Source organism: Carcharhinus amblyrhynchos, chromosome 1 (genome assembly GCF_965287045.1).
Source record: "Carcharhinus amblyrhynchos chromosome 1, sCarAmb.v2.hapA, whole genome shotgun sequence".
In the NCBI taxonomy this organism is placed as follows: Eukaryota; Metazoa; Chordata; class Chondrichthyes; order Carcharhiniformes; family Carcharhinidae; genus Carcharhinus; species Carcharhinus amblyrhynchos.
Window position 1 is genome coordinate 81547760 of NC_137324.1, and position 26758 is coordinate 81574517.

General features: G+C 41.7%; 1 protein-coding gene across 1 annotated transcript in view; it reads left to right on the top strand.

Annotated features, from left to right (window-relative positions):
• Positions 1 to 25945, top strand: part of LOC145342369 (tyrosine-protein kinase Tec-like) — a 152824-nt gene extending 126879 nt beyond the window's left edge. The window contains exons 16-19 of the mRNA XM_080187901.1: positions 5507 to 5571; positions 15830 to 15948; positions 20430 to 20587; positions 23506 to 25945. Coding sequence (XP_080044027.1) covers positions 5507 to 5571; positions 15830 to 15948; positions 20430 to 20587; positions 23506 to 23577 — 414 coding nt within the window. The 3' untranslated portion in view covers positions 23578 to 25945. The remainder of the gene's footprint in view (positions 1 to 5506; positions 5572 to 15829; positions 15949 to 20429; positions 20588 to 23505) is intronic.
• Positions 25946 to 26758: the final 813 nt, after the last annotated feature.

Consider the following 26758-nt stretch of genomic DNA (forward strand, 5'->3'; position numbering starts at 1 on the left):
CAGTGAAACACATTATGTCCAATCTTTGGGGCCTGGAGTCAGTGGAAGGCATCGACCACTGGCCTTATTTTGTTGTGCCCTCTGTGTTCATCGAGAAGGATTGGAGGCAGCTGGATATGTTGGGTCTTTCCACCTGGTAGGGTCTAAAGTTTTCTTCACCAGAGCTTTCAGGTGCTGAAGTATCCTCCATGTCACTGGAGGAGGTGCAAAGGCCTCATTGAAATTCTGGATAACCCTGGATGATGGATGAAGTTGTGTCAGACAAATTTATTGGATTTCTATGAGGATGCGACTAGTGCGGTAGACAGAGGGGAACCGGTGGATGTGGTGTTTCTCGATTTTCAAAAGGCGTTTGATAAGGTGCCGCACAAAAGGTTGCTTCAGAAGGTTAGGGGGCATGGAGTTGGGGGTAAGGTGTTAGCGTGGATAGAGGATTGGTTGTCTAATAGGAGGCAGAGAGTTGGTATCAATGGGTGCTATTCGGATTGGCGGTTGGTGACTAGTGGAGTGCCGCAGGGCTCGGTGCTGGGGCCTTAGCTATTTACCATTTATACGGATGATCTGGAGGAGGGGGCTGAGTGGAGGGTGTCGAAATTTGCTGATGACACGAAGATAAGTGGAAAAGCAAATTGTGCGGAGGGTGTGGGAAGTCTGCAGAGGGATCTAGATAGGCTAAGCGAGTGGGCAAGGACCTGGCAGATGGAGTACAATGTTAGCAAGTGTGAGGTTATCCACTTTGGCAGGAATAATAGTGGGAGGGATTACTATTTAAAGGGCGAAAAGCTGCAGCATGCTACGGTGCAGAGGGGCCTGGGGGTTCTTGTGCATGAGTCGTAAAAACCCAGTCTGCAGGTGCAGCAGGTGATCAAGAAGGCGAACGGGATGCTGGCCTTTATAGCGAGGGGGATAGAATATAAAAGCAGGGAGGTCTTGCTGCAACTGTATAGGGCATTGGTGAGGCCGCAGCTGGAGTACTGTGTGCGGTTTTGGTCGCCGCACTTGCGTAAGGATATTTTGGCCTTGGAGGGAGTGCAGAGGAGGTTCACTAGGCTGATACCGGAGATAAGAGGATTGCACTATGAAGAGAGGCTGAATAGACTGGGTCTGTACTCGTTGGAGTTTAGAAAGATGAGGGGGGATCTTATAGAGACGTATAAGATAATGAAGGGGATGGATAGAGTAGAGGTAGAGAGATTCTTCCCGCTCAGAAAGGACAGCAGGACTAGAGGGCACAGCCTCAAGATAAGGGGGGAGCAGTTTAGAACGGAGTTGAGGAGAAACTTCTTCACTCAAAGGGTGGTGAATCTCTGGAATTCTCCGCCCGTTGAAGTGGTGGAGGCTACCTTGCTAAATATATTTAAGACACGGGTAGATAGGTTTTGGTAGGCAAGGGGATTAAGGGTTATGGGGAGAAAGCGGGAAAGTGGAACTAGCCACTTCAGATCAGCCATGATCTTGTTGAATGGCGGGGCAGGCTCGAAGGGCTAGATGGCCTACTCCTGCTCCTATTTCTTATGTTCTTATGATGTTTGATCTTTCATGGCTTTTGCTTATTCAAGCTCTGTGGACGTTTATATTATTCTGCAGTTCATCATTAATCCTGAACTTTGTTCCCTTGTGATTTTACTCCAGGTTTTGTGATTCTGTCTTTAATCCTGATAAGGGTGAACACAGAGGCTTTTGTTGCCCTTTATCCTGTGAAAATCAGGATTGTCTATTTAATCTTTTTGATGGTGTATGTCCACTGACATGCTCTGACAGTGGAATGAGGAAGGCCATAGTCTAAAGTGCATCGCTGTTAGCGTTCAATCTTGGTTTTGCTGATTGGTACTGGGGGGAGGAGATGCCTACTCTGCTTCTGGCCCTGTGTTTGGTGTTAATTCCTGGATTTCAGTATTTGCAATACAGAGATATTTCCTTATTTGGGGATTGTTTGTTGGTCTTTTTATTGGTGAGCGTGCTGCGTGGGATCATAGAATCCCCACAGTGCAGAAGGAGGTCATTCGGCCAATTGAGTCTGAATCGATGATGATCCCACCTAGGCCCTATCCTCGTAACCCCACATATTTACTTCACTAATCCCTCTAACCTACTCATCCTGGGACACTAAGCGGCAATTTAGCATGTACCTAATCCGCATATCTTTGGACTGTGGAAGAAAACCAGAGCACCCAGAGGAAACCCATGCAGACACAAACTCCATGCAGATAGTGACCCAAACCGGGAACTGAACCCAGGTCCCTCAAGCTAACAACTGTGCCACCCTGCTGCCTTTGTTGTATGAAATGAGGGCTGTGTTGTATTTGCCTATTTTGTTCTTTGTATGTGCTGTAGTCCTTGCATTTACACAGAGAACAATTTTAGTAATCTTCACTTTAATTCTTAGATGAATAGCAACACAGCAGAGTGGTGGATAGCTGGTTTGGTATAAACCACCTACCCATCACCTTGCCTTAAGTCATCGTTATGAGTGAACAAAATCTCCCATAGAACTATTGAGGTTGTGTTTTTCTTTTGTATTTCTGTCATTTTGGGATTAAGGAATCCATGCTTGTTTCCTATGAATGTACTGACAAATCATGTATCTTGCCACCTGAAACTGCAACATGTCTGATGTTCCCCTGTCTCACCACTCTCTCTTCCCCCACCACCTACAATGTCATGTTAATTCACCTTACTTTATGCAATGGGATCTTTATTCCCAGCAATTCTGTTATTGCTACTCCAGATTAAATCAGGGTTTAGCTGTAAATCTTTTTCTTTATCCCCAATGTTTGTGGGATGAGAGGATCACTGGAGGAGGCTCATCTGAATAACAGGAAAGTGCCAGATGAAGTTAGTGAGCTTTGGGAAAAAAATGGAAAACCTGATGTAACATCTGAACATCTTACAAGAATCCCTCAAGACAAAAATTATTATTCTTGAAAATTGCAGAGCAAAGGAAAATTAATTTCACGCCATTTTGAACAAACTGAAGAACCAGTTGGCAGAACTGACTCTGCAATGTTCAATATTCAGGAAGAAGCCAAACGTTATAAGAAACTATAGACCTGAAGAAGCAGTTGAGTGCAAAAGAGGGTGCACTGAAAGGAAAAGCCATAGAACTTTCCAAGCTGCAAGTGAATAACAAAGTCATAAGTAACGCAATTACAGAACTGAAACAAGACTACAGTGACAAATCTGGTCAACAGCAAAACCAAAATGAAAAACAAGGACAAAGTTCTGTTGCTGACAGAAGGAAGGACAGAAATGAACCTGAAAACAGTAAAGGCACTAATAGAAGAAAAAGCAGTTGATGTCTCCGATGTACTGAAATTGAGCTGAAATTATGAAACAATTGGAAATGAGGGGTCCAAATTGTATATATCCAACAAGAACATGACAGCCACCATAGAAAAATAAAATTTGAGTCTGCTGTAGGAACAGTGTGCACATTTCCCTCAGAAGGAATGGGACAAACCCTCAATGTTCAAAAAGATTAATGTGTTTTTAATAAAGAGAAGTGTGACTCAAAGAAGTAAAGTAAGTGAAGCCCAGTACCAGAAGCAAAGCAATAATACTGTTCTTCCAAATATGACAGAGTGAGATGTGGAAGAACTGTCAAGACTTAAGACCAACTCGACAGCACTTAAGACCGTCTGAATTTGTAAAGTCAGTGACCTGAAGTGGGGAGAAAGGATAGCACGTAAAGATTGTATTGTAATATTCTGTTAGAAGGGAGATAAAATTTCTTTAGAGAAGTAAAGGGTATGTTGTAATATTGTGCCTATATGGTATAGTAATGTAATGGTGCTCAGCAGAACAAGGTTTAACGTAGGGCTGGAGAATAACTTTGCCCATGGCATGATGTGTAGTCACATGGTAAGAGACTCTGAGAGAGAACAATATATGCAGAAAATCTCCAATTAAGCAGCTTACCTGCATAGAGACAGTACCATGCATGACGATTACGTGGGATCTATGTATAGTTAAAGACTAACAATAAACACTTTATTTTTAAAAATATTGCAGGAGGGATGTGGAAGCTATTGAAAGGGTGCAGAGGAGATTTACAAGGATGTTGCCTGGATTGGGTGGCATACCTTATAAGGATAGGTTGAGGGAGCTCGGTCTTTTCTCCTTAGAGAGGTGAAGGATGAGAGGTGACCTGATAGAAGTGTATAAGATGTTGAGAGGTACAGATCAGGTGGATTCTCAGAGGCTTTTTCCCAGGGCTGGAATGGTTGCTACGAGGGGACACAGGTTTAAGGTGCTGGGGAGTGGGTACAGAGGAGATATCGGGGTAAGTTTTTCACTGAGGGTGGTGAGTGAGTGGAATCGGCTGCCGTCGGTGGTGGTGGAGGCAAATTCGATAGGGTCTTTTAAGAGACTTCTGGATGAGTACGTGGGACATGAGGGTTATAGGTAAGCCTAGTAGGTAGGGATATCATCGGCGCAACTTGTGTGCCATAAGAGCATAAGAAATAGGAGCAGGAGTAGGCCATCTAGCCCTTCGAGCCTGCCCCGCCATTCAATAAGATCATGGCTGATCTGTCGTGGCTCAGTTCCACTTTCCCGCCCTCGCCCCGTAATCCTTAATCCCCTCTCTTATCAAAAACCCATCAACCCGCGTCTTAAAAATATTTAGTGAGGCAGCCTCCACCACTTCAACGGGCAGAGAATTCCAGAGATTCACCACCCTTTGAGTGAAGAAGTTCATCCTCAACTCCGTTCTAAACCGCCCCCCCCTTTAGAACGGAAGCCGAACGGTGCCGAAGGGCCTGACTGTGCTGTAGTTTTTCTATGTTCTGTATCATCATCATCATGGCATCATTGCATAGCATATTCTAATATTATGTAGAATCATAGGGTTAGCACTGCTGCCTCACAGCACCAATTCCAGACTTGGGTGACTGTGTGGAGTTTCCATGTTCTCCCTGTATCTGTGTGGGTTTCTTCTGGGTGCTCTGGTTTCCTCCAATGATGTGTGGATTAGGTGGATTGCCCCTTTGTGTCCCAAGCTGTGTAGGTTAGCATGATTAGTGGGGTAAATACAAGGTGGTGGGGGGAGGGGGGGGGTGCGGGGGGACTGTGACTGGGTAAGATGCTTAGTTGGAGAGTTGGTAGATACTCAATGGGCCAAATGGCCACCTCCGTCACTGTAAGGATTCTATGATTTTATGCCATTTTATTAATAAAGTTGTAATGTATTGATAAATCTTTGTGCATAAATTTGAATTTCTGTGATAATGATAAATAATGACATTGAATTTCCATGGAAGTAGGATTAGTTTGCCTTTTCCTTTTGAAATTACAGAAATAATTGAACAAATCCCATGTAAATTTAACTTCTGTGAATATAAGACATGTTAAAATATGCAAGATGTTACTTGAAAAAGATGCAAATGTCCAAGTGGCAGTTATCCTAAGTAATGCAGCCCTTGATTGCCACCCATTCATGTCAACAGTTAAAAATTGTGGTAGAAGTATACCATATATCTTTATAAAAACAATGTTTTCTTTTCAGGCTGCCAGGAACTGTTTAGTGAGTGACTCACACGTGGTGAAAGTATCTGATTTTGGAATGACCAGGTAATATCAGGCGTCAGAATTAAGTGCGTTCATGTATATGGCTACAATAACTACTTATATAGTGCCTTTTTGAAATAAGACACCCCAAAGCACTTAACAGGAGCATTATAAAACAAAATATGGCACTGGGCTTCATGAAGAGACATTAGATCAAGTGACCAAAAGCTTAGACCAAGATGTTAAGTTTTGAGGCCAAAAGACAAAATGCTGGAAAATCTCAGCAGGTCTGGCAGCATCTGTAAGGAGAGAAAAGAACTGATGTTTTGAGTCCAGATGACCCTTTGTCAAAGCCTGTTAAGCTTGAAATGTCAGCTCTTTTCTCTCCTTACAGATGCTGCTGGACCTGCTGAGATTTCCAGCATTTTCTCTTTTGGTTTCAGATTGCAGCATCTGCAGTAATTTGCTTTCATTTTATGTAAGTTTTGAGGAGTGTCTTAAAGGAAGAAGGCAAAGACAGATGTGTGGGGGGAGAGTGATCCTGAGATTAGGTTCTGCGCAAATGAAATGTAGCTACCAATGGTGGAGCAATCACAGTCTGGATTGCTAAAGAGTCCAGAATTAAAGTAGCACAGAGGGGTGGACTTACAATGAAACTGCTGTACCTTGGCGCAGGGTTTCCAAACCACAGGGGAGCTCCAAAATGATGACTGTCTTGCAGCCAATTGAGGACAGAACGACATTAAAATCCTTTCCAGAATGTACATATCAATCACTCTGCTGAGACAATCGCACAGGAAGGGCTGTTCTTTCTTTCCTGACACAGTCATTGGTGAGAACTATGTTACCCGTGTGACCATTGTGCTGTGCCTCTGTGCAGTGAGGAGTGACAGTATGGAATCAAAGTGAGAGCAGCCCACGGGGCTGGATGGGAGTTGAAGTTCTCACGTGTAGCAGTAATTGGTGCCCAGCCTTCAGCAACCCAAATCTGGGAAAATGCGAGCCCCAGTGGCTGACACATGGACAGGGCTTTAATTGGAAGTGCACGCAAATAAATCCTGGGTGGCAGGAATCAGGATTGCAACCATTCAACCCTCCCACACAGCCCCATTTCCCACCTCCCACATGCTCCCTCACTCCCATCTCACCCCTCCTCACCTGCACACCCCCATTTCCCCCTCCACCTGCTCTCCCCCTCTCACCCGTACACCACCATCCTACTTCTCTCACCCGCACACCACCATCCTGCCCCTCCCGCACGCCCCCTCCCCCATGTAGGAAAATGCTGATTGAGTGGGAGATCTCTTTATATCCAGGCTGCTTCAGCAGTGGTCCAATCCTGATAGCAGCTTCCACCTGGGCAATTGGCTACTATAAGTGTTCAAAGGGCAGCCGCCATCACAGTAGAATGTGGCATTCTGGGGTGTGCCACCAGTCCATGGGGGGAGTGAAACACATTTTACAGGTAAATCCCTTATCCTAGCACTGAAGCGAAATCAAGTCAGTCCACTTGAAACCTGTATTCCTTCAGAAAGAAAAATGTATTCTGCTTTTTAATTAATGTCATTTCCTTCTTGTGTCATCACAAGCAGAAGCAAAGCTATAATAGAATCCCAGAATATGATACAGTGTGAGACACAAATATTTTAGATATTGACTGCTTGAATGTAAACGCATAAGTGGCTCTGGCTTAGTTTGAGGCATGAAGATTGATCAGGTTGCTGGACCTGATGGCCTTTAACCTTTACTGTTGTAGAAAATTAGAGGCACCATGCGAGCCATTAATTTAGTTGATAATTGTTCTTTGACATCTGGACTAGTTTGAATTGACTGGAGAAAGAGCTTGATGCATAAATGCTTGTACACATGTAGCAAGCTCCATTTATTAATATCTAAATAGGAACACAGGAACAGGAAAGCCATGTGGGCCTTTGAGTTTGTTCTGCAATTACGGCTGACCTGTATCTTAACTATTTATCCAGCTTTGTTCCATATCTTGTAAGGAAAGTTCTATAATTCATCATTTTAATAGGCTTGAATTACATAATTAAGCTGTTACAGAATGAATTTCTAGTTATGCTAAAGACTAATGATTCATAGTTCAAAGTAAAATGCCAACTGGCACTAATATTTTTCAATTGAAAAGCATAGTTTTACCAATATTCAGGGATTCAAATGATTAATACACAGGAATACAACATAATAAAATATTCAGAAATTGTTTGGCCAACACATTTTCTAACAGTTTCTGCACCTCAATGTTCCACTACACCGCGGATGGTGCTGGTGGAGATGGACGGGAGTGTGGAGAGTAGAGAATGTGTGTGTAAAAGTGGTGGGGGAAGAGACTGCATGTAAAAGGAGTGGAGTGGGGAGACAGAGATTGTGTGTGCAAGAGGTGGACTTGGGCTTTCAGATCCTAGGATGGGAAAGGCTCTAAAATGAGGGCCCCAGGAACTCTAAATCCATCTTTGACAACAGATACCAGAGTGCTGTGGGACTGGAGAAGATTACACAGTTACAGAGGGGGCAAAGCCCTGCAGGGATTTGAAAACAAGAATGAGAATTTTAAAATCATGATTTTGCTTGACCAGCAGTGAATGTAGATCAGCAAGTATAATGGTGATAATGTATTGGACTTGGTGTGAGTTGAAACACAGGCAGCAGAGATGTGGCAGATGAGCTGACAGTGCCTTGAAATGGTCAGGCCTAGAGGTAAGGAAGATATAAATTAGGGTTTCACCAGTACATGAGCTGAAGAACGACACAAACAAATGGGGATGTAATTTCTGATCTCCGGGATGTCATATTTTGGGGGATATTCCAAAGATGTGCTGGGGAACATCCCCCATTCCTTTGGAGGCTCCCTAATAAAGTTTGCATGGCATTGCCTGGTGAGTGCAAACTTCTCTTAGACAATTGCCCTGCACTGGGAACAACTGGATGATGTGATTTAAATTGCAAACTTCAAATGGTTCTGACCAGGTTACATCAATAGTTCCTCAGAAAATTTAGAATTAAAACCACTTCCAGCTTGTGGGTAACAATTGTGCAGACCCCTACCAACCCCACAGGGCCTCTAACCAGCTCTCCCCCCACCCCTCTCCGCCACACATACACAGGCCAATTCAGTTGCCACTCCATTGGAAGTTACAGCCCAGCTGAGCAGATGATGTAAAAGGGAACCAGAAGCTCTTCTCTAGTTTGAATGTGACACTTGGTTGTGAACAGAATGGCTCGATCTCAAACTGTTGCTAGGAAGAATGGTGCTCCTTAAGGTGAATAATCAGACTCTCCTGATGAAGGAGCAGTGCTCTGAAAACTTGTGATTCCAAATAAACCCATGAGACGTCTTACTATGCCAACCCCAGTACAACGCCAGCATCTCCACATCAGGGAGAATGGTGGTGTTGCTAGTTGAGAAATGGAGTTTGGAACACAAATTGCAGTCTTCCCAATACTTAATTGGAGGAAATTTCGGCTCATCCAATACTGAATGTGAAATTAAGTGCCGGATGATTGGAAAACGGCTAATGTTACGCCGTTGTTTAAGAAGGGTGCCAGGCAAAAGGCGGGGAATTATAGGCCGGTTAGTTTAACGTCTGTGGTAGGTAAAATGTTAGAATCTATCATTAAGGAGGAAATTGCAAGGCATCTTGAAGGGAATTGCTTGATAGAGCAGACGCAGCACGGTTTCATTAAAGGGAAGTTGTGTCTGACAAATTTACTGGAGTTCTATGAGGATGTGTCTAGGGCGGTGGATAGAGGAGAGCCGGTGGATGTGGTCTTTCTAGATTTTCAGAAGGCGTTTGACAAAGTACCTCACAAGAGGTTATTGCAGAAGGTCGAGGGACATGGAGTTGGGGGTAGGGTGTTAGCGTGGATAGAGGATTGGTTGTCAAATAGGAGGCAGAGTGTGGGGGTCAATGGGTGCTATTCGGATTGGCGGATGGTGACTAGTGGAGTGCCCCAGGGGTCGGTGCTGGGGCCTCAGCTTTTTACCATTTATATAGATGATCTGGAGGAGGGAACCGAGTGTAGGGTGTCGAAATTTGCTGATGACACCAAGATTGGGGGAACGGCAAATTGTGCGGAGGGTGTAGAGAGTCTGCAGAAGGATCTAGATAGGCTGGGCGAATGGGCCAGGAAATGGCAAATGGAATTTAATGTTGGCAAGTGTGAGGTGGTCCACTTTGGTAGGAAGAATGGTAGGAAGGACTATTACTTACGTGGCGAAAAACTGCAGCAGGCGACGGTGCAGAGGGACCTCGGGGTCCTTGTGCATGAGTCGCAAAAACCCAGCTTGCAGGTGCAGCAGGTGGTCAGGAAGGCGAATGGGATGCTGGCCTTCATAGTGAGGGGGATTGAATATAAAAGTAGGGAGGTCTTGCTGCAGCTGTATAGGGCATCGGTGAGGCCGCAGCTGGAGTACTGTGTGCAGTTTTGGGCGCCGCACCTGCGCAAAGATATTTTGGCCTTGGAGGGAGTGCAGAGGAGGTTTACTAGGCTGATACCGGAGTTGAGGGGGTTGAGCTGTGAGGAGAGGCTGAATAAACTGGGCTTGTACTCGTTAGAGTTTAGAAGAATGAGGGGAGATCTCATTGAGACGTATAAGATGATGAATGGGATGGATAGGATAGAGGTGGAAAGACTCTTCCCGCTCAAAAAAGACAGTAGGACTAGGGGGCACAGCCTCAAGATAAAGGGGGGGCGGTTTAGAACGGAGTTGAGAAGGAACTTCTTCACTCAAAGGATGGTGAATCTCTGGAATTCTCTGCCCGTTGAAGTGGTGGAGGCTGCCTCGCTAAATATTTTTAAGATGCGGGTTGATGGGTTTTTGATAAGAGAGGGGATTAAGGGTTATGGGGTGAGGGCGGAAAAGTGGAACTGAGCAGCGACAGATCAGCCATGATCTTATTGAATGGCGGGGCAGGCTCGAAGGGCTAGATGGCCTACTCCTGCTCCTATTTCTTATGTTCTTATGTTAATGGTCTTTGAGGGAGGCGGTGGTAAAGTAAAGCTGAGTGTTTGCAAGTGAAGTCTAGTGCTGTGCTTTTTGGATAATGTCACCAAGGAGCAGCATGTAGTTGAGAAATAAGAGGGAGCCAAGAATACATCCTGAAGTCAAGTGAACCAAATCATTAAAAGAGAACTAGTTCTTGTGGAAGTCCTTCAGTTGCTTAAACCTAAATGTTTGTTTGCAAAATAAAATGTAGCTCCATACATAAATATAAGTAAAAGCTTTGCAATGTGGCACACGCTCGTATGGTTAAGATTACTTCTTGCGTGTAGCAATTATAATGGAAAATTTGTATATCAACATGCCACAGTAAAATAACTCTATGTAAACACAATCAAAAACCCTTACTTTATCAGTATTTCACTAAATTACTAAAATTTTCATCCACTGCTTTAGGAACAGTAATTTTTAATATTTGAAATCAGCTTTACCACAAAATTCATTAATTCAAAAGTTACATATTTCACATTAAAATCTCAAGTTTACTCAGTGAATTTTTTTTGTTAAATTTGTTCATTCAATGCTTCAATCTGGGCTTCAACTGTGTATTTTAACGTAATAGTTTTAGACAGAGCTTTCAGTCATGGCTATGTATTCAAAGCTTGTGCAACGTGCAAAATTTCCCACCCCCACATTAATGCCGTTCAGTTCCAACTCTACTTCACTCGTCTTGTGTGAAATGCCAGCCCCGCTTCTGCCTCAGTCCCAGCAATTCTTATCTGATCCTGCCTGTTTGATGGCCCATGCCTAATCATGCTTTTTAAGACAGCTTTCCTCCCTGACATGCTCCCAAGGCACCTTAATTCCCTGCCAAGCTCCATTCATTCACTGGAATTGGAAAACAAGAGGCAAAGAGAAAACAGTAGCCAAAACACAATGGCAACACCTGGGAGACTGAATCCTGTGATGTACTGTGTATAATGCATATGAAATCATAATTTCTTCTTGTGGATTATTTTATTTGAATTCCTAAGTGATTTATTGCACTGTCCTTCACAATCATCTATAACACACTTCCTTATGATCGTAATGATGAATAGCTATTGTTAATTATCTTTCCAACGGCTATTGAAGACATAGAGTCATACAGTGCAGAAAAGGCCCTTCAGCCAATCTAGTCTGCACCCACAATATCTACCACTAAAGGTGCACTAATTCCATTTTCCTGGACTTGTCACATATCCTGGAATATTATATGTCAAGTGTCCATCCAAACATTTTTTTAAAGGTTGTAAGGTTTTCAGTCTCAACTACCTTCCCAGTCCATGCATTCCAGAATCCCACAAACTTCTGAGTGAATTATCTTTTTCTCAAATCCCCTCTTAATCTCCTGCCCCTACCCTAAAACTATGCCCCTTGTGCTTGACCCCTGAACCAAGTGGACATCTGCTCTCTGCTTACCCTGTCCACACACGTCAATCATGTTCCCCCCCCATCTCCCCTTAGCCTTCTCTGCTCTAAAGAAAACAATCCAAGCCTATCTAATCTCTCCTTATGGCTCAGTACTCCATCTTGGGCAACATTCTGGTGAACCTCCTCTGTACGCCCTCTTGCTATCACATGTTTATTTGCCTTTGGAATTATATCCTGTTGAAAGCAGTGGAGGCTGGGTTATTTATATTATTCAAGATTGAAATAGACTGATTTTTGATCTACAAGGGAGTTCAGAATTATCTGGAGCAAGGAGGAAAAGGGAGTTAAGTCCATAATCAGATATGTAGTGATTTATTGAATGGTGGAGGAGGTTCAATGGACAGAATGACCTACTTCTGCACTTACTTCCTCTGGCCACTTTTCTGCAGTGCCATCACAGAGTAGAAGAGACATTTTTCGTGTCGATAATACCTAAATTGATCAATGCAAAGCTGACTACTGAAGAGCAAGATTATAAATCTTAAATCTACATGCACTTCCAGACCATAAAATCTAACCCCTTTTGTTACTATTTCTGGTTCACTGTTCGCAATATTTCTTCAATATATGTCCACATCTATAAATTATCTTTGTTGCACAAATTACTCCATATGTTTGCTGAAAATTATTGAACTTTTATTTTTAGAATAAAATCATTGATTACAGCAGAGAAGGAAGCCTTTTAGCTGTTATCCATGCAGACTTTCTGCAAGAGGAACTCTGTTAGCTCTACTTGCCCCCCACCACCATCCCACCCCCTTGCACACATGCACACACACGGCCTTTCTCCATATCCCTGCAATTTATTCTCTTCAAAAAACTATCCAATTCCTTCTTGAAAATCATAATTAGATCTGCTAGCACCTAAGCTCTCAAGATCTGAACTGTTCACTACCTAAAACATATTTCTGTGTCGCTTTTGGTTCTTTTACCATACCCCTTCAATTAGTATCCTCAAACCTTACAATATTGGGATTAGTGTTTCCCGATGTATTATGCCCAAATCTCACCTGACTTTTCTATTGAATTTCTCTCAACCTTCTTTAAGGGGAACAACTTCAGTTTCTCCAACCTATCCACGTAACTAATCTCTGGACTCATTCTGGAGAATTTGTTTTTGCACCTAATTCTCTAATTCCTTCATATCCTTCCAAAAATGTAGATACAATACTCCAGTTGTGGTTAAATCAATGTTTTTCATCATAACTTCCTTGCTTTTGTACTTAATGCCTCTGTTTATAAGACAATATGCTGGATGCCTTAACTGTTTTCTCAACCTGCTCTGTAAAATTTCTGATTGCCTAGAACAGAGTGAACTCTTTTTCCAATGGAAACATCCTGCTATTTAGGATTAGTGAGATCAACTGAAGTTTGGCACAGCTAGAGGTTAACAGGTTAAAACCAAACCACAGAATAGATCAGAGCATGTGTATGTTCCCACAACTTGCCTTAGTATGACTATCCTGTCTGATAAGGTACTAGTTTACAAGATTATCTCAAATTCAATGGGAAGAAATAGAGTTGCTAGCGACAGATCAATCTCTCAACCTTTCTTTTGCTGAATTTTTCTAGATTTTCTAGTCCATCATTAACAGAATGTAGGTGGTCTGATTAGTAAACCTGCAGATGATACAAAAAATTGGGGGAGTCGCGGATAGTGAGGACGATAGTCAGAGGATATAACAGGATGTAAATCAACTGGAGACCTGGCCAAAAGATGGCAGGTGGAATTTAAAAGTTAAGGTAAAGTTTATTTATTAGTCATAAGTAGGCTTACATTAACACTGCAATGAAGTTACTGTGAAAATTCCTTAGTTGCCACACTCCTACGCCTGTTCAGAGAGAGAGAACTTAGCATGGCCAATACACATAATTAGTATGTCTTTCGGACTGTGGGAGGAAACCGATGCAGACACAGGAAGAACATGGAAACTCCATGCAGGCAGTGACCCAAGCCAGGAATCGAATCTGGGTCCCTGGCAATGAGGCAGCAGTGCTGACCACTGTGCTGCCCCACAGTGGCACAGTTGACCCAGACAAATGTGAGGTGGTGTAATTTGAAAGGTCTACTGCAAAAGTAAAGTATACAAAAAATGGTAGACCCTTTGGAAATATTAGCATATAAAGGAATCTAGGCGTGCACATCTACAGTTCCCTGAGGTGGCAACTCAGGTGGACAAGGTGGTCAAGAAGACGAATGGCATGCTGGCCATCATAGGTCAAGATGTTGAGTATAGCAATTGGAAAATCGTTGCAGCTGTATAAGACTTCAGTTAGGCTGCATTTAGAGTATTATGTACAATTCTGGTCACCACACTTACCGGAAGGATGTTGATGCACTGGAAAAGGTGCAGAAGACATTCACCAGGATGTTGCCTGGTTTGGAAGATGCAGTCAATGAAGAAAGGTTGTACAAACTTGGATTGTTTTCAGTGGAGCGTCGGAGGATGAGGGGGGACCTGATAGAGGTTTACAAGATTATGACAAGCTTAGGTAGAGTGGATGGTCAGAGTCTTTTTCCCAGGGTCAAAGGGTCAAAGGGTCAATTACTTGGGGCATAGGTTGAAAGCAAGAGGGAGAAAATTTAAAAGAGATGTAAGGGGCAGGTTTTTCAGAGAGGGTGGTGAATGCCTGGAACGCGCTGCTGGAGGAGGTGGTGGAAGCAGATTCTATAACAACGTTCAAAAGGCATCTGGATAGATACATGAATAGGCTGGGAATAGAGGAATATGGAGGCAAGAAAATATTAAATTAGAGAGGCATCTGTGTTGGCACAGACTTGATGGGCCAACGTGCCTCTTCCTTGTTGTATTGCTCTTTGTAATATGACTGACTTAAATGGTATAAGAATCAAATTGCCTGGAATTTTGAAAGGTTAAAAGAAGTTTTAATTGAGGTTTTTGAGATTCTTAAAGGAAGTGTTAGGGTAGATTGAAACTCTTTCTGATGGTGGTGCAATCTGTATAAACTCAAAATTAGAACCAGGTCATCCAGAAGGAAAGGTAGGAAACACAAAGGATGACAGAAGTGTGGAATTCTCTTGCACGAATGTTAATAGTTCATTAATAATTTTAATATAAGATTTAGATTATTGCATATCATAGTTATTAAGATATATGAAACCAAGGCAAGTGAATCGAGTTAAGATGCAGATCAGCCATTATTTCATTGAATGGCAGAACTGACTGAAGGATTTGGATAGTCTACTCCTGCCCCTACGTACAGGGGGTGACTTGCAATCATGTCACCTTGAGCTACTTAAATATTTATCTAATTATTGGTGTTAATATGGAGAATGAATATTGGGGAAATTGAATGTTCTTAATCAACTAATGACGTGGAATCTTTGCATCCACCCCAGTCATTTAAAAAAGGTAGACAGGGCATTGTTTTTAATTATTTACGTAAGGACCAGTGACTCTGACAATGCAGTATCTATTTAGTATTGCATTAGATTGTCAGCTTAGATTATATTTCCTCCAATTCTGGGATGCCACTTCAAATCACAACTTTCAGAGGTAAGAATGGGAATTGGCACTGAAACAGTTTTGAGTGTATATTGTGAAAAACTATTTCCACCAGTCAATGAATCAATAAAAAGCATTAACTTAGGGTTTCAATAAAAAGAGTAAAAGGGGAGATTAGAAATATTTTTTCATGAATTTATTGCAATATTTAATGCATTAACACATAATGTCTCAATTTTAAATTTAACTGACAAGTAGGTGAACACTTGGGAAAAATTACGAAGGGAAAAAGTAGGGTTCAAGGAGATCAGTTGGGTGTGGAGTGAACACCAATCCATTCACGTTGAGTCACGTGACCTTCTGAGCTAAAGGTTTTATGATTTATTAACGAATATATCTTATTTAATTGCAACATCTTTAGGTACGTTTTGGATGATCAGTACACTAGTTCATCAGGTGCCAAGTTTCCTGTGAAATGGTCACCACCTGAGGTGCTACATTACTCGAAGTTCAGCAGTAAATCAGATGTGTGGTCATTTGGTAAGAGAGACTTTATCTATATATATATATATATATATATGCAAGCAAATACCTTGAAATATTTTTCTCAATCGTATTTATTTGGAAAGTCTAATACATTTTTAAACAAAGCAATAATGGTTTTTAAAATTCAGTGACAATTTGGCAAATTTATCCATAGATCTCTGAAGGCGGAAAGGCAGGTAAGTAGGGTGGTGTAAAAGACATATGGCACACTCACCTTTATCAATGAGAGTATAGATTACAAAAGCAGAGAGGTCGTGATGGAGTTGTATAGAACATTGGTGAGGCCACAGCTGAAGTACTGTGTGCAATTCTGGTTACCACATAATAGGAAGGATGTGAATGCACTGGAGGAGGTGCAGAGGAGATTCACCAGAATGATGCCTGGGATGGAACATTTAAGTCATAAAGAGAGGTTGGATAGGCTTGGGTTGTTTTCTCTGGAGCATAGAAAACTGATTGAGGTGTTCAAGACTATCTGAGGCGTGGATAGGGAGCAGCTGTTCCCCTTAGTTGAAGGGTCAATTACAAGGGGACACAAGTTAAAAATGAGGGATGGGAGGTTTGGGACGGATTTGAGGAAAAGCCTTTTTACTCAGAGGGTGGTGATGGTCTAGAATGTACGGCCTGGTGGGATGCCTCACATCCTTGAAAAAGTACCTGGATGAGTACTTGGCACACCGTAACATTCAAGAAAATGGGTCAAGTGCTAGAAGGTGGGATTAGGTGGGCAAGTCGGGGCCAGGGGTCGGTGCTGGGGCCTCAGCTATTTACCATTTATATAGATGATCTGGAGGAGGGAACCGAGTGTATGGTGTCGAAATTTGCTGATGACACCAAGATTGGGGGAACGGCAAATTGCGCAAAGGGTGTGGAGAGTCTGCAGAAGGATCTAGATAGGCTGGGCGAATGGGCCAGGAAATGGCAAATGGAATTTAATGTTGGCAAGTGCAAGGTGGTCCACTTTGGTAGGAAGAATGGTAGGAAGGACTATTACTTACGTGGCGAAAAACTGCAGCAGGCGACGGTGCAGAGGGACCTCGGGGTCCTTGTGCATGAGTCGCAAAAACCCAGCCTGCAGGTGCAGCAGGTGGTCAGGAAGGCTAATGGGATGCTGGCCTTCATAGCGAGGGGGGTTGAATATAAAAGTAGGGAGGTCTTGCTGCGGCTGTATAGGACATTGGTGAGGCCGCAGCTGGAGTACTGTGTGCAGTTTTGGTCGCCGCACTTACGCAAAGATATTTTGGCCTTGGAGGGAGTGCAGAGAAGGTTTACTAGGCTGATACCGGAGTTGAGGGGGTTGAGCTATGAGGAGAGGCTGAATAAACTAGGCTTGTACTCGTTAGAGTTTAGAAGAATGAGGGGAGATCTCATTGAGACATATAAGATGATGAATGGGATGGATAGGATAGAGGTGGAGAGACTCTTCCCGCTCAGAAAGGACAGTAGGACTAGGGGGCACAGCCTCAAGATAAAGGGGGGGGGCAGTTTAGAACGGAGTTGAGGAGGAACTTCTTCACTCAAAGGGTGGTGAATCTCTGGAATTCTCTGCCCGTTGAGGTGGTGGAGGCTGCCTCGCTAAATATTCTTAAGACGCTAGTTGATGGGTTTTTGATAAGCGAGGGGATTAAGGGTTATGGGGAGAGGGTGGGAATGTGGAACTGAGCCACAACAGATCAGCCATGATCTTATTGAATGGCGGGGCAGGCTCGAAGGGCTGGATGGCCTACTCCTGCTCCTATTTCTTATGTCCTTATGTTCTTTCATACGTCAGCACAGACTCGATAAGTTGAAGGGTCTTTTCTGCACTGTAGTATTTTGTGATTAGAGATTGTGTTGGTGGTACATACACCTCTGGATTTCTTTGATTTCAAGATGTTGAGTTAATCCAAGAGCACAAATTACCTCAAGTATAGCATTAGTAGAAGGTGAAAGGGGTGTCAGCAAAATGATGGCCTATGTCGTTTTTTCTCCTCTTGTACTTCAAATTGGCAAAAATAGAAGTTGACTTTTATCATTTATCCCACGTTTCGTTTTCATGTCCTTCCATTTGTTAACAAAAACTGAAAAGGTGACTTGACTGCACTTCACTGCAAGGCTGGACATCATTGCCTTATCATTCTGATTGTATTATTTATTTTTGGGAGTGAAAATTGTAAAAAGTAATATTGATGAAAAACTAACATTTTACATGTAGGGATTATCGTATGTTTGGTGTGTTATGAACAATATTTTGACGTCAGCAAGTGAGGTTATCCACTTTGGTAGCAATAATAGGAAGACAGATTACTTGAATGGCTGTAAATTGAGAGCAGTGGATATTCAGTAAGACCTTTGTGTTCTTATGCATCATAAGTTGCTGAAAGTAAGTGTATAGGTACATTAGGCAGTAAAGAAGACAGATGATATGTTGGCCTTCATTTGCGAGGTGATGCATTTTGGATAAGAGGTGATGCATTTTGGAGGATCAAATTTGGGTGTGAATTATACTGTCAATGGCAGAACCCTCTGGGCATGCAGGTTCACAGTTCCCTAAGAATAGCAACGCAGGTGACCAAGGTGATTAAGAAGGCATATGACATGCTTGCTTTTATCAGCCGGGGCATCGAATACAAGAGTTGGGAAATCGTGGCATTTATGTAAAACCTTAATAAGGCTGCATTTGAAGACTTGCACGCAGTTCTGGTCACCACATTACCAGAAGGATGTGGAAGCTTTGGAGAGAGTGCAAAGAAGGTTCACCAGGATGTTGCCTGGTTTTGAGGGCGTTGACTATGAGGAGAGGTTGAATAAACTAAGATTGTTTTCATTGGAAAGATGAAGGCTGAGGGGAGACCTGATAGACGTCTACAAAATTATGAGAGGCATAGATGGGTAGATATTCAGAGGCTTTTTCCCAGGATGGAAGCGTCAATTACAAAGGGGCACAGATTCAAGGTGGAAGGGAGAAATTTTAAAGATGATGTGCAGGGGAAGTTTTTCATGCAGAGAGTCGTGGATATCTGGAATGTACTGCCAGAGGAGGTGGTGGAAGTTGGCACATTAGCAACATTTAAGAGGCATCTGGTGGGTACATGAATAGGGAGGGAATAGAGGGATATGTACCAAGCAAGGGCAGAGATTTTATTTTTAGTTTTAGGGCATCTTGATCAGCACAGGCTTGGAAGGCCGAAGGGTCTGTTCCTGTGCCGTATTTTTCTTTGTTATCTTTGCTTTTTGCAAGACGATTTGCGTATAGGAATAAGGATATTTTACTGCAGTTGTGTAGAGAATTGTTGAGGCCACACCTGGAGCATTGTGTGTAGTCTTGATGTCCTTATCTGAGGAAGGATGTAATTGCTATAGAGGGAGTACAGCAAAGGCTTACCAAGTTGATTCTTGGGATGGCAGGTCAGTTGTGAGGGAAGACTAAGCTGGTTAGGATTCTGTTCACTGGAGTTTAGGAGAGAGAGGGAATCTCATAGAAACTTGAAATTCTAACAGAGTTAGACAGGGTAAATTCAGAAAGAATCTTCCTGATGGGTGGTGGAGTCCAGAATTAGAGGCCATAGTTTCAGGATAAGGGGTAAACCTTTTAGAACTGAGGCCCAGCAGGTGGTAAATTTGTGGAATTCACTACCACATGAAGTACTCAAGGCCAAAACATTGCCTGATTTCAAGAAGAAATTAGTTACAGTTAAAGGGGTCAAGGGAAATGGGGAGAAGGGGGTTTTAAGGTTATTGAATTTCATGATTAGCCATGATCAAAATGAATGACGGAACATGCTGGAAGGGCTGAATGGCCTACTGCTTCTAGTTTCTATTCTATACTTAAGTTTTACCAACAAAGTGCTTTTTGTGTGTATGCCCAAAATAAAGCCCACAAGTAAAAAGGTGCAATATTTTGCCAGTATAGTTTTGACAGTTGAAGTTAACTTCCCAAGTTCATGTTATCTTTGGGAGTGTCCTCATATGCCCTGAGCGCACATGCATGGTTTTCTAACAGCTTGCTTCCCAGATGACCATAGACTGTTTTCTCCTTTGAGGGGTGATATAACCTGAGGATCACCACATCTCAGGTGAGGGGCAATGTGGAGAAGGTGGGGTTGCATGAATAACCTCATCTGATATGGGAATTGAACTCCATGCTGCTGGCGTCGCTCTGCCTCACAATGCAGCTATCCAGCCAATTGAGTTAAACCAGTGCATAGCTGGAAAATTATCCCTTTCATGACATGAGATAATATGAGAAAATAAAATTATCACACGCCTGGTCCATTTTTTTGCTGGCCATCCCACCTCATGCACCTACCCTTTCTCTTACTGAGCATCGAAAACACCGATATCTGGCCAATTTTGGAATCTGCTACCAAAAATTATTTATTTCCCAAGATAATTCTGCCTACCTCCTTTCAGCTGTGATAAAGTTGTTTTTCACATATAAAGTGAATAACTTGCACTTAGTGAAGTCAAAAACAACGCTTTGTTTTAATTTGCAGGTGTTTTGATATGGGAAGTTTACAATGAGGGCAAGATGCCATTTGAGACCAAAACAAATTCTGAGGTGGTTGAATTCATTTCATCCGGTTGTCGACTGTATCGACCAAAACAAGCATCAAAGGCCGTGTATGAGATCATGAATCAATGTTGGCATGAGGTTGGTGGTGTTTTTCTTAAAAAAAAATCACATTTTGTTATTACAGCAAAATAAATTATATTGTCATTTTGCGATCAATAAATTAGCTAAGGTATTCATAGAATCATAGAATTCCTACAGGGAAGAAGGGGGCTGTTTGGTCCATCAAACTTGCACCAACGATAATCCTACCCAGTCCCCTCCCACATAACCCCATGTGATTTACCCTGATAAATTATCCCTTGGGGTCAGGGAGATTATCATGGCCAATCATCCTAACCCGCACACCTTTGGAGTGTGGGAGAAACCGAAACAACTGGAGGAAATTCATGTCGACACAGGAAAAACGTGCAAATTCAACGCAGTCACCTGAGGTCGGAATTGAACCTGGGTCCCTAGCAATGTGAGACAGCAGTGCTAACCACTGTGCCACCATCTTAATGTTTTTGTAAATTAATGTCACAAGTAGGCTTGCATTAACATTTCAATGAAATTACTGTGACAATCCCCTAGTCACCACACTCTAGCGCCTGCTGCCCATTGTTTATCCATTAGTGCTTGTTCTGGTTTATGATTTCCCATGTCAGAAAATATGGACACAGCAGGTAAAGATAAATGCCATTCAGCTTCACCAACAATTATTTTTCATGGAATCATTATTATTTCACTATATTTAAATATTTTTACTTTAAAGGTGCATAACTGAATAACAATAAAAGCTAATATTTAAAATAAGGACTTGGCAACATTTAAAGGAAGATGCAAATACATAGGCCAAATGTTCTTTTCCTAATTTTAGTAAGGGTAAATGAATCAACAATAGCTTAACATGGCTAGAAAACACTATATTAGTAGTTCAATGCTGTTCTGAGTATTTATCTCCAAATTCCTCTCTGGCTATGAGCGAGAAGAGAGAATTTAACTTTTATGTAATGTCCAAGGTCAATTATGAAGTACTTGTGCAGGATCAGGGAAAATAATAGACATTATTAACTCCATGTGTGATGTGGCATTAATGATCTGAACCAGGATAGCATTCCCCTCTAGCAAGCTCCTGGGAAGATTAGTGTCAGCAATGAGCTTATAATTAGCCAATTTTAATTTTCATAAAGAGGTGCTGAGTAGGTGCACTGACCATGCTTAGTTGCCCCTTAATGTACCTGAACAGGCGCTGGAGTGTGGCTACTATGGGATTTTCACTTGTGATGCTAATAAATTAACTAAAAACTATTCTTTTAAACTCTAGAGGAAATTGACTTATTCTGCTCAATCTTTCCTTAAGGACAACCCTCTTATCCCTGGAATCAATCTAATGAACTTTTTTTTGCATCCTCTGTAAATTATCCTCTCTAAAGTAAGGAGACCAAACCGTACATGAGAGATATAGGCCAGGATTTTCCAATCTTGTTTGCTCTGCCACTGCTGCCAGAGAGAACACAGAATTTGGTGATCAGCCAAAACTGTATTTGCTGCAGCAGGACTGGAGAATTCTGGTCTTGGTCTCACTTCTATAATTATGGCAAAAGTTTCTTACTCTTATACTCCAAGTCCCTTGCAATAAAAGGCTAACATGCCTGTTTGCCTTCCTGATTGCTTCCTGTAATCGAATGTTAAGTTTGAGGGGAAGGAACCCTCCAAATCCATCCGAATACCAATTTTACTGGTTTTTGACTTTTAAAAAACATATTCTATAATTGAATTTACACTCCCCAAATTATACTCCACCTGCTACCCAATCTGTTAACTATTCTGTGTTCCTTTTAACCTCGTCGCATTATGATCATCAGGCCTTTCTCTCCAGTTTTCTATCATCGAATGTGGACATATTACACTCATTCCCCTCTTCCAAGTGTTTGATATAGATTGTAAACAGTTGTGGCCCAAGTACTGATCTTTGCCTCATTCCCAAGTTAGACCCTGCTATTTCCAGAAATGGGCTGTTCATTCCTCCTCTCTGTTTTCTGTACATTGACCAATCCTCATTCCTTGCTGATATATTATCCCCAAACCCATGAGCGCTTGCCCTAACCCAGTCTTCTGACTCTGGTTGCACACGCACCTTAAAGTTTGAAGTTTATTTATTATTGTCACAAGTAGGCTTATATTAACACTGCAATGAACTTACTATGAAAATCCCCGAGTCACAACATTCCGGTACCTGTTCGGTTACACTGGGAGAATTTATTATGGCCAATGCATCTAACCAGCACCTCTTTCAGATTGTGGGAGGAAACTAGAGCACTCGGAGGAAACCCACACAGACACGGGGAGGATGTGCAGACTCCGCATGGACGGTGAGCCAAGTTGGGAATCGAACGTGGGTGCCTGGTGCTGGAAGGCAGCAGTGCTAACCACTGTTCCACTGTGCCGCCTGTGTTTGCCCTTCTTTTGTCCCATCACTAGAAGGACTGTGTGGAAAGAGAAGCCAGTGTTGAAAATGCACTGGTTATGATTGGTCCCGTTCAGCTTGGGAAAATAGTGTAAATTGGTGGAAAATAGTGTTATTCATCTGTATCAAATATTTCAGAAATGGTTGAGGAGAAGACTCAGAGGGTCAATGTACTATGGTCACAAGCACAGAGGACATAGCTTTGACTTTGGTTTGCTGCTGTCATGTGAGCAAATACTTAATGGAGAGATGCAATGATGGAGCTGGGGAAAGAAGGGCGTGGATATTTGAGGAAGAATTTTGTGGCGAAATGGAAGATTGGGTCATGAATGCGAATGAAACACCAGACTAAAACTAAGGCTAAAATTATTTCTGGTATTGAAACAGCACTGGTCAAAACACATCCAGTCTCTCAAAAACCACAATTTTAAATAATGGTTCTCTAGAACCGTACTAAAGAGAAGCAAAAATATTAACTTTAAGATAATTTTCTGTTCAGGAATTCAATTTCATTCAATTGGATTTTAAATTACTGTTTTTCTTTTTTCAGAAACCAGAGAGGCGACCGAGTTTTTCATGCCTGTTGCAAATGATTAATCAAATAATGGAATGTGACACTTAAAATGACTCTCCTGGTTGGTTGTGGACTGCTGGAATTAAGTCATGATGCAGTGAATCCTGTTCTGTATTATGACAGATTTTCTTTGAGCTGTTTGTCCTGGATTAGAAACATCAAATGAAAGTTTTGTCTCTATCTGAATAAAAGTGTAGGTAATTGTACACTTAAGAAGATTAAAGGAAGACTATCTGTTGATGCAGATGCTCACTGGCCATCTGGCATTTTAAACATCAACGTACACATTTATTGAGAAGAATATCTGTTTCCTGTGATATTATCTCTCATAATTCTGCCAGCCTGGATTGCAACACAGTGCCATTTGTCTGCATCGAAACTGATCCTGAATCATCACCATTGCCTGAGTAATATTTTTCTTCGCAAAATCCACACTTAAACACAATTTTTAATCCATTGTCTATTTCTGTTCACTATGAATTTAATGTAACAGCCAGAAGTATTTTACTATTCAAATTCCATGCAGCTGTAAGTATTCATTGCCTCTGTGGGAGCTGGATTTTCTCCTATATTTTAGCATTGTGATTCTATAACACTATACCACATGATTCCCATTAAATTACTGAACTATTGTCTGAATTGCTGAGGTGGGTGGACCATATTTGATGGCTTTTAGCTAACAGCGAGAGCAGCAACCCACAATCCAAATTAATTTGCATACATTTATTAACCTACAAGCTTTCCAACATCTTGCGACAGCATAAAAATAAAATGCTGGAGATAGACAAAAAGTTTCAAATGTAGGTCTTTGATTAGATGCATTATGTTTCCCAGCAAAATTAGAAATTTAATTTGAGATGATCTGATGTGAAAGTCAAGCTATTCTGTCAGATGTAAAGCCTCAGTTTTCTGTCAAGCCCGCAGCATGTTTCTTAAGCAATGGGAAGATATCTTGTAGATTTGCATATAAATTAACAGCAGTGAAAAGTACCAATCTATAACTAGATTTGTATGAAGAAACCCAATGAATTGGGAAAATTTCACGTTGCAACTGATTCAAAGTTAGAAGTCCTATTTTAGCTTGGGGCAGAATTGTGTTGCTAAACCTGTGGTAGTGGAGCAGTGTGATTGGAAAATCAGTGGTGACCTAGGAACATCATTGATTGCTGATGGATTGCTGACTTGAACGTGTCAGGGATAAGAACACAATAGCTTCAGTCTGTATTGACACATCTGTTTATGGGCTCTGTCTTGCCAGTAGTGGCCCTGTACGTTGACACAGACTCTGCATAGAGACCAATGTGTCAGAATAAGTGCAGCAGCCCAGAGGGGTATCTGGAAGATTCAAGGTAGCTGAGAAATTAACTGTCCTATTAGGGGGTGGGAGGTGTAACTTTTTTGTATCCCCAGTTGTCGAAGAAGTGCCTAGAAAAGCACAGGTGCTACTTTTTCGAAATGTGGGGAGTGCCCTCTGAGGTAATGTGCCAGCAATATTAGGGTAGAGGACAGTGACAGACTGAAGCAGAGAAATGTCAAGGTCCCAGATCGAAAGATAGTCGCTGAATAATAAAAATGTTACAAATTCACTAGCAGAAAATATGTTTCAATAGTCAAATAGCGCACGTATACCAGAAAATCTTTCAAACTTGACTAAGGGCAGTATCAAATTGGCACATGAACACATTGCTGTACAATGGAGTAATAATAGGGCTATATTTCCACATTCCATTCCTCTCTGAATAAGTTACAAAATGCAGCAAGGGCACATAAGTGCTTTCTTCATGATAATGACAAGTTAGGAAGCAAGATAGCCTGAAATTATCTCTCAACCTCCCAGAGATTTCATTAGCAAGCATGTACCTGTTTGTTCTTCCTATCGTTGAGGGAATAACTAAATGATGGGAAGATCAAAGCAATTTGACATGCATATGCAATCCTGCACTGTATTATAATAAGTTTTCAATTACTTGTTAACATTGATTAACAAACCAAGGATGAATGTGCATCTTTCCAACACTAGAAAAGCATTACCATAAGAGAGTGAATTTAGTTTAGAACTTCCAGTTTAGAATGTTGCTTTAATTGGATTAAAAGCATTTTAAAAAATTATTAGAGATGGAGCACAAATGTGATTTAGGAAATGCAAAAGATCAAGATTAGTTGTTTCCTTTTGCGTTTAATCTTGTTCGGTAATTGAAAATAAATAACTGGCCCAGGGATAATCGATCATGAATATAATCAATTATTTCAGTTTTGAAATTCGGTTAACTTTTATAATGTTACAATACTTTGTGTTTTTCTGCTGCTCATGCTGGTAATGACACTCAAATATTTAACAACAAAAACTGGAAACTTGATGTACTGTACAACTTCCACCTTTGCCCTGGTACATATGCTAAATAAATAAATTAATTAAATGGAGAATGTATAGTTGTGCTTTTCCAGTAAACAACAGGAAGATGAGATTGCAGTCCATTGCAACAATAATATTCTCTTGCTTCAAAGAGCACAGACTAGTTGTTCCTTCCAACAGCTTGTACGTTACCTATTATGATTATAATTGGATTTTTTCTTAATTTATTTTCTGCATAGGTAAGAGTATTAGTCATGAACACATTTGGACACCTTCGATCCCTGTGGGATATCGGATCCCATTACCCACGTGTAAAATAACTATGGGGCAAATTACTATATAGCAAAATACTGTGGATGCTGGAATCTGAAACAAAAATGAAGGAAACTGGAAAACTCAGCAGGTCTGGCAGCATCCATCGAGTGAGAAAACCCGAGTTGACATTTTGCATCCACATGGCCCTTCTTCAGAACTATAGAGAGGGAAAGGTATAATTATATAAGAGGGAGTGGAACAGTGATTAGTGGGAGTTGGGAGAGATTGCAACAAAAATGGCCTGATGGGAAGGGTGAGAGAGGGTCTTTGCATTGGAACAACAAAAAATGTTTCAGACATAAAAATAAATATGTAGGAGAAAGGTCACAATCTAAAGTTGTTGAACTCAATGTTGAGTTCTGAGGGCTGCAACATGCCAAATCAGAAGATGAAGTACTGTTTCTCAAAGTATACATTGGGTTTCACTGGAGTATTACACAAGTTCAAGGATGGACGTTTGGATATAAGAGCAAGGTACTGAGAAAAAATAGCAAGCAATAGGAAGGTTGGGGTCATGCTTGCAGCCCAAGTGAAGGTGTTCCCCAAAGTGGTTCCCAGTCT